The sequence below is a fragment of the Pagrus major genome, chromosome 12 (assembly GCF_040436345.1).
Source record: "Pagrus major chromosome 12, Pma_NU_1.0".
Lineage (NCBI taxonomy): Eukaryota > Metazoa > Chordata > Actinopteri > Spariformes > Sparidae > Pagrus > Pagrus major.
The window spans coordinates 26,521,472-26,530,299 of record NC_133226.1 but is presented as its reverse complement, the minus strand read 5'-3'; the positions used below and the strand labels follow the sequence as shown (position 1 = coordinate 26,530,299).

General features: G+C 41.5%; 2 protein-coding genes across 2 annotated transcripts; both read left to right on the top strand.

Moving 5' to 3' along the window:
• The first annotated feature begins 1,532 nt into the window (after positions 1-1,532).
• Positions 1,533-4,184, top strand: LOC141005600 (tripartite motif-containing protein 16-like). The gene has a single exon (XM_073477514.1). The coding sequence runs from the start codon at positions 1,572-1,574 to the stop codon at positions 3,258-3,260; it is 1,689 nt and encodes a 562-aa protein (XP_073333615.1). The 5' UTR covers positions 1,533-1,571; the 3' UTR covers positions 3,261-4,184.
• Positions 4,185-6,392: 2,208 nt separating this feature from the next.
• Positions 6,393-8,247, top strand: LOC141005602 (tripartite motif-containing protein 16-like). Its single transcript, XM_073477516.1, has one exon. It carries the CDS (start codon positions 6,432-6,434, stop codon positions 8,103-8,105), a length of 1,674 nt encoding a protein of 557 aa, XP_073333617.1. The 5' UTR covers positions 6,393-6,431; the 3' UTR covers positions 8,106-8,247.
• The last annotated feature ends 581 nt before the right edge of the window (positions 8,248-8,828 follow it).

Genomic DNA, 8,828 nt, shown 5'->3' with positions numbered 1-8,828 from the left:
CCTGTCACTCAAAATGGCCGCCGCCCCTAATCATGCGTCACTTCAGAGCCGAAGCCACGCCCCTTCCGGTTTGACCCACGGGACCTGATCAGGAAAACTTGGTACAGCAGTGAAGGAAGAGACAAATAACTTATTGATCCTGTTTGAATCGTGTCATGAATCACACACATGATGTTTGTGAATTTAAAAGACACTTTTCAAAGTCAATAAAGTCTCAGTTTGTTGTAATTAAAGTAAAATCTCAGGTGGTTTTGTGTTAAACTGCTCAGTGAGCGACATCGTCTCACTCAACACCAACATGGAGCCGACTGGGCTCAGAAAAGCTCGTAAAAAACATGAACATCACAATAAATCTGCTCATATTGACAACTGCAGTTCTGGTTCTGGTTCAGTTCTGTGAGCTGCTGATATACAGGAGCAGCTCTACAATGTTTAAGTTAGGAGACGACGTCACTAACGAGGCTGTTGGCTGTGTCGTCTTTATAATGACGTGTTTTCACAGTCTGATGTTTCATTAGTTTGATGACAAACTAACAAACATAATATGTGTGATTCATGACACAATTCAAACAGGATCAATAAATTATTAGTCTCTCTTCATTCACTTTCATACAAAGGTTTTCTGAAATAAGGTCCCATAATATTAATATTTTTATGTATTTGAAGTATAATTATTGCCGAATCGTTTCTCTTAAACGTGAATATTTTAGTTTCTAATATATATAGTTTCTTTCCTCCTCGACGACAGTGAACTGAATATCTTTGGGTTGTGGACAGAACAAGACATTTGAACGCGTCATCTTTGGAAACACTGATCAACATTTTCTCTATCAAACAGCGAATCAATTAACTGACTTCAACAATTAAAATAATAAATAGTCTCAGACCTGCTGCAACAGTCCAGTTTTATTAAATGAAAACTCAGCTGATTTATTATTTTTATTTTCCCAATCTTCTACTATTCACAAAACATATGATAATAAACATTAACACATAAATTATTGTTCTCAACTTCAGAAGCAGCTGATCTGGTTCATTCTCGTCCTTCTGGATTCACAGTTCACTAATAACTTGTCTGATGAGTTTTGTTTCAACACGTCTGAAGCTTGAAATGCTGCTTTGACTCAGGATGAGATTCTGAAGCTCAACTGTTTTGTCACGAATGCTTCGAAGTAGATCATTAACTGTGTGAGACAACTATTATACAGCAGCTTGAACCTTCATGAGGGTTTAGTTTGATAACTCGCTGCTGTCAGTCAGCTGTTTTTAACCAGGAGAAGAAAAGTGAACAGAATCAGAGGAAGAGTTAGAGAAATATCAGCAAAGCCTGAGGAACCAAGAAACATTTTACAATTAAAATCTTTGATGTTTTCAAATGTGGAGCAGGTTTTAACTGAGGCTTCGTTGTAAAAGAGGAAACAGTTCAGATTCAAAGAGCTGCTCCTCGTCCTGGAATGAATAAAATGTTGATGACCGCTCCCTCTTCTGTCTGATCGCTTGTCTTGTTTCCTCAAATAAACTTCAGTTATCAGGAAGTGAAGCTCAGACAGTCGTTGTCGCTGAGAGGTGAAATGGCGCAGAGAGCAGTTCAGCTGGACCGAGAGACTTTCTCTTGTCCGCTCTGTTTGGATCTACTGAAGGATCCGGTGGCTACTCCCTGTGGACACAGCTACTGCAAGAACTGTATTAAAGATCACTGGGACATAGAGGATGAGAGAGGGATCCACAGCTGCCCTCAGTGCAGGAAGAGCTTCATACCGAGGCCTGAACTGCTGAAAAACACCATGTTAGCAGCTTTAGTGGAGGAGCTGAAGAAGACTGGACTCCAAGCTGCTCCTGCTGATCACTGCTATGCTGGAGCTGAAGATGTGGCCTGTGATTTCTGCACTGGGAGGAAACTGAAAGCCCTCAAGTCCTGTCTGCAGTGTGTGGCCTCTTACTGTGAGAAACACCTCCAGCCTCATTATGATGTGGCTCCATTAAAGAAACACAAGCTGGTGGAGCCGTCCAAGAAGCTCCAGGAGAACATCTGCTCTCGTCATGATGAGGTGATGAAGATGTTCTGCCGTACTGATCAGCAGTGTATCTGTTATCTCTGCTCTGTGGAGGAACATAAAGGCCACGACACAGTGTCAGCTGCAGCAGAGAGGACTGAGAGGCAGAGAGAGCTGGAGGGGAGTCGACAAAACATCCAGCAGAGAATCCAGGACAGAGAGGAAGATGTGAAGGTGCTTCAACAGGAGGTGGAGGCCATCAATGGCTCTGCTGATGAAGCAGTGGAGCACAGTGAGAAGATCTTCACCGAGCTGATCCGTCTCATGGAGAAAAGACGCTCTGATGTGAAGCAGCAGGTCAGATCCCAGCAGGAAACTGAAGTGAGTCGAGTCAAAGAGCTTCAGGAGAAGCTGGAGCAGGAGATCACTGAGCTGAAGAGGAAAGACGCTGAGCTGAAGAAGCTCTCACACACAGAGGATCACAACCAGTTTCTACACAACTACCCCTCACTGTCAGCACTCAGTGAGTCTACACACTCACCCAGCATCAATATCCGTCCTCTGAAGTACTTTGAGGATGTGACAGCAGCTGTGTCAGAGGCCAGAGACAAACTACAGGACGTCCTGAGAGAGACATGGACAAACATCTCACTGACAGTGACTCAAGTGGATGTTTTACTGCCACAACCAGAGCCCAAGACCAGAGCTGACTTCTTAAGATATTCATGTGACATCACACTGGATCCAAACACAGCAAACACATTTCTGTCATTATCTGAGGGGAACAGAAAAGCAACAGTCATGGATCAACAACAGTCTTATTCTGATCACCCAGACAGATTCACTGGGTGGCGTCAGGTCCTGAGTAGAGAGAGTCTGACTGGACGTTGTTACTGGGAGGTGGAGGGGAGAGGAAGAGTAGTTGGTGTAGCAGTCGCATACAAGAATATCAGCAGAGCAGGGAGCTCATATGAAAGTGGATTTGGATCCAATGACAAATCTTGGATATTATATTGTTCCACAAACAGCAGTTATAACTTCTGGTACAACAAAGTCCAAACTCGCGTCTCAGGTCCTGTGTCCTCCAGAGTTGGAGTGTACCTGGATCACAGTGCAGGTATTCTGTCCTTCTACAGCGTCTCTGAAACCATCACTCTCCTCCACAGAGTCCAGACCACATTCACTCAGCCTCTCTATGCTGGACTTCGGCTTTACGATTGTCTTTTTCCTTCTGTAAGCTCTGCTGAGTTTTGTAAACTCAAATAGACAGAAGTCATTTCAGGGTCAGTGGGTTAAATTCTGTGTTTCATGTCTTCACACTTGTTGTGTTTCCATCACTGTTGCTGAGAGCTGATTGTTGTGGCGTTTCTTCACTGCACACAGATCACCTGTCAATCAAACATGATGGGCGGTACTTTGACGTCTTCTTGTTGTTCTGTAAATGTTGGACTTTGTTCAGGCGGCGCTCCTTCCTGTGTCTGTTCAGCCACGGAGGCTCTCGCTGCTCATGATGACTTCAGTTTACATGATCATAATCAATAAGGAGATGCTTCATTATTTGCTTGTACACAGCTGAGATTCTGTTCCAACAAACTGATTGTGTGGATGAAGTGAATCTGTTCATGAAATCATTGAACAAGAGTGGTTTAACAGACTTTACTGATGGACGTGTGAACAAACTGAAGCTTTAAATCATCAATAAACAAACACGAACAAAATCTTTTCTTCTCGTCTTCATTCAGGGTTTCATACAGAGCTGACGGAGAACATGTCAAACTAATATGAGAGAATAACTGAGGCAGTTTCCTCCTGAAATAACACAAAGTTCAGACTTCATGTTCAGAGCAGAAGAGCATTTGTCAGTCAGTCTCTGTCCTTTCAGCTTTCCTCTATAAAACAGCTTCATCACAGAGAAATGAGCTTTGATTTTTTACAAGAAAACATTTAGTTTGTGCTCAGAGTCAATAAACAGGATTTATTACTTAGACGTAAAAAACTATAATTAATGTTGGTGTTGAAGATTGTTAAAAAGACACTGAATTGTAATAATCATTCAAAAACAACCTTTTACTGAATATATGCAGCAGGATTATTACCACTTTGTTTTCATGTTTAGTGTCTAATGTTTCACTGTCAGAAGCAACGTCCAACACATCAGTTTAAAGTATTGGTGATGTGTGAGCGCCCTCTAGTGGACACAGCGTGTAACAACCACACGCTGCTGCTGGCACTAGAAGTGAATAAGCCACTGTGTGTAAACAGTGTAGAGCTACATAAGAAACACTTCATTAAACATTGCCAGAGTCTAAATTCCAATATTAAAAATAAATTAAATTCAAATTGGATCTTAGGGAAAGATTGAGACTACTTGGTTTAAGATTTATTGTGATATTCATCTTTTTTTTATACCTTTTCTGAGCCACCAAGGTGAAGTTAGTTCAAACCAATGCCGATTTGTAATTGGGACAAATACGACACATCTCTTTTTATTACATTTCACTGTTTCTTTTATATGAATATTATGAAATTCAGCTTTTATTTTCAATAGCTTCCATGTCATGTGACCCAGTGACCAGAGGAGGATTAAGGTAGTCATGGGCCCCTAGGCTATTTTTTATGTGGCCCCCCCTTATGCATCATGCTCTCCCAGAAAAAATGTAATTTTGCACCATGTGTAACAGTGGAGGATAATTTTTGGCAAACGTGATCCACACACACTCCAGTTAGCACAGGTAGGTCAAATCGAATCGATGAGCTTGATTGGATGAGGTGACCCGTGTCTGCCCAATCAGTGCTGTTTTGTTTGTTTATTACCGATTAGAGGTCAATGAATTTTTCCATTATTGTACAAGTACCATAATTATACAAGTGTATTTAAATTTCTAAAAAATAATCTGACCAATTCAAGGACCCCTCCACAGGGGTGGAGCAGTAATTTTAAATGTGGGGGGGTTCTGGGGCAGCACATGAGCACCGCAACCACCTTTGGCCCCTGTTTCAGTCTCCAAAACTAATGTGATGCATTTCTAGATTTTCTTCACTCGGATATGCCAATAATACTGCATTCAAAATGTACATTATAGCACAACGCTCTTTAACCTAAGATATTATATATTCACAAGCAATCACATACCATGGTATTAAGAAATTAATGTATATGTCTTATTAAAGAACAAGTGTGAGTGAGTGAAATGGGCAAGAACACTGTGTTCCTCCCTCTTCTCCTGTGTTCTCCTTTGTCCTGACTCCTGAACTTCCCTTTCTCAGAAACATACATTCTTTTATCTGCTTTTTATCAATTATTTTACATATATTTTGTTGTTCTAATCTGTTTTAACTAATCTTTCATCCTAGCCTTTATTGTACTCTATATTATTTTGTTCCTCTTATTATTTAAGATTTTAATAGTTTTATTGCATGTCATTGTCTTCATTTCTATTCTTTTCTAGTTTCTGAGAGCAGTAACAGGGATGAGTTGATGTAGGAGATTTTCTTCATTTAAAAGAAGGTTTTAAGCTCCAACAAATAGCTTTAAGTTACGTAAATGAACACCTACATGGCATCAATGCAAGAATATGAATGTACTACCATAAAATTGAACTAGTGCATTTATGGATTGAAAGCGAGCTTTCTGTTTCCCTCCTGTCACATAACTCCACTTAAATGACAACTTGATTTGAAGAAGAAGTCAATCTTCTGCTGCCTCTTCCTGTTTGTCATTCCTAACAAAAAGAATAATGATAATGTTGAATAATATCAAAATCAGTGGATGTCTCTAGAAAACTATCTGTATCTATCTTTGTACGTGTTACTATTTGGTGTACCTGAAATCTTTGTAAACAATTCATGTTTTAATAAAAAGTTAAGAAACAAAGAAAAAACTGATCATTATATCTGGTTCATTCTCGTCCTTCTGGATTCACAGTTCACTAATAACTTGTCTGATGAGTTTTGTTTCAACACATCTGAAGCTTGAAATGCTGCTTTGACTCAGGATGAGATTCTGAAGCTCAACTGTTTTGTCACGAACGCTTCAAAGTAGATCATTAACTGTGTGAGACAACTATTATACAGCAGCTTGAATCTTTATGAGGGTTTAGTTTGATAACTCGCTGCTGTCAGTCAGCTGTTTTTAACCAGGAGAAGAAAAGTGAACAGAATCAGAGGAAGAGTTAGAGAAATATCAGCAAAGCCTGAGGAGCCAAGAAACATTTTACAACTAAACACTTTGATGTTTCCAAATGTGGAGCAGGTTTTAACTGAGACTTCGTTGTAAAAGAGGAAACAGTTCAGATTCACAGAGCTGCTCCTCGTCCTGGAATGAATAAAATGTTGATGACCGCTCCCTCTTCTCTCTGATCGCTTATCTTGTTTACTCAACTTAACTTCAGGTATCAGGAAGTGAAGCTCAGACAGTCGTTGACACTGAGAGGTGAAATGGCGCAGAGAGCAGTTCAGCTGGACCGAGAAATAATTTCTTGTCCGATCTGTTTGGATCTACTGAAGGATCCGGTGGCTACTCCCTGTGGACACAGCTACTGCAAGAAATGTATTAACAATCACTGGGACACAGAGGATGAGAGGAGGATCCACAGCTGCCCTCAGTGCAGGAAGAGCTTCATACCGAGGCCTGAGCTGCTGAAAAACACCATGTTAGCAGCTTTAGTGGAGGAGCTGAAGAAGACTGGACTCCAAGCTGCTCCTGCTGATCACTGCTATGCTGGAGCTGAAGATGTGGCCTGTGATTTCTGCACTGGGAGGAAACTGAGAGCCCTCAAGTCCTGTCTGCAGTGTGTGGCCTCTTACTGTGAGAAACACCTCCAGCCTCATTATGATGTGGCTCCATTAAAGAAACACAAGCTGGTGGAGCCGTCCAAGAAGCTCCAGGAGAACATCTGCTCTCGTCATGATGAGGTGATGAAGATGTTCTGCCGTACTGATCAGCAGTGTATCTGTTATCTCTGCTCTGTGGAGGAACATAAAGGCCACGACACAGTGTCAGCTGCAGCAGAGAGGACTGAGAGGCAGAGAGAGCTGGAGGGGAGTCGACAAAACATCCAGCAGAGAATCCAGGACAGAGAGGAAGATGTGAAGGTGCTTCAACAGGAGGTGGAGGCCATCAATGGCTCTGCTGATAAAACAGTGGTGCACAGTGAGAAGATCTTCACCGAGCTGATCCGTCTCATGGAGAAAAGACGCTCTGATGTGAAGCAGCAGGTCAGATCCCAGCAGGAAACTGAAGTGAGTCGAGTCAAAGAGCTTCAGGAGAAGCTGGAGCAGGAGATCACTGAGCTGAAGAGGAAAGACGCTGAGCTGAAGAAGCTCTCACACACAGAGGATCACAACCAGTTTCTACACAACTACCCCTCACTGTCAGCACTCAGTGAGTCTACACACTCATCCAGCATCAATATCCGTCCTCTGAAGTACTTTGAGGATGTGACAGCAGCTGTGTCAGAGGCCAGAGACAAACTACAGGACGTCCTGAGAGAGACATGGACAAACATCTCACTGACAGTGACTCAAGTGGATGTTTTACTGTCACAATCAGAGAACAAGATCAGAGCTGGATTCTTAAAATATTCATGTGACATCACACTGGATCCAAACACAGCAAACACATTTCTGTTATTATCTGAGGGGAACAGAAAAGCAACAGTAATGAGTAAACAACAGTCTTATTCTAGTCACCCAGACAGATTCACTAACTGGTGTCAGGTCCTGAGTAGAAAGAGTCTGACTGGACGTTGTTACTGGGAGGTGGAGAGGAGAGAAGGAGTTGGTGTAGCAGTCGCATACAAGAATATCAGCAGAGCAGGGATCTCAGATGAATGTAAATTTGGATCCAATGACAAATCTTGGATGTTATATTGTTCCACAGACAGTTATAACTTTCATTACAACAGAGTCCAAACTCCCGTCTCAGGTCCTGTGTCCTCCAGAGTTGGAGTGTACCTGGATCACAGTGCAGGTATTCTGTCCTTCTACAGCGTCTCTGAAACCATCACTCTCCTCCACAGAGTCCAGACCACATTCACTCAGCCTCTCTATGCTGGACTTCGGTGGGTTGGCTGGTCTGAAGGCTCTGCTGAGTTTTGTAAAGTCAAATAGACAGAAGTCATTTCAGGGTCAGTGGGTTAAATTCTGTGTTTCATTTCTTCACACTTGTTGTGTTTCCATCATTGTTGCTGAGAGCTGATTGTTGTGGCGTTTCTTCACTGCACACAGATCACCTGTCAATCAAACATGATGGGCGGTATTTTGACGTCTTCCTGTTGTTCTGTAAATGTTGGACTTTGTTCAGGCGGCGCTGCTTCCTGTGTCTGTTCAGCCACGGAGGCTCTCGCTGCTCATGATGACTTCAGTTTACATGATCATAATCAATAAGGAGATGCTTCATTATTTGCTTGTACACAGCTTCTTACTTAGACTTTAAAAAACAGGAATGTTGGTGTTGAAGATTGTTAAAAAGACACTGAATTGTAATAATCATTCAAAATAAACCTTTTACTGAATATATTAGTGTGTTTGTGATGACATGACAACACTGCAGCACCAACCTCTCACTCCAAACATTCAACTCTTCACTCTAAATGTTAAGATGATATTTGTAATGAAAAAAACAGCATTTCAGTCGGAAACTCGGGAAGTGTCGGGAACTAAAGGATAAACAGTCTCCAATCATTTAAAAAGATCTTCATGTTCGTCTGCGTACAGCTGCTAACAGAATACAGAGAAACACTTTATTATAAACGCCCCTTGTTTAGATTTAAAAGCATATTAACACTTAATAAATTGTATTGTTTGTAACACTACTGTGTTTGTAGTTGTAAT

What these genes read in the sequence shown, in the direction of transcription:
- LOC141005600 (XM_073477514.1), top strand. Translation starts at nt 1,572, where the DNA reads ATGGCGCAGAGAGCAGTTCAGCTGGACCGAGAGACTTTCTCTTGTCCG.
- LOC141005602 (XM_073477516.1), top strand. Translation starts at nt 6,432, where the DNA reads ATGGCGCAGAGAGCAGTTCAGCTGGACCGAGAAATAATTTCTTGTCCG.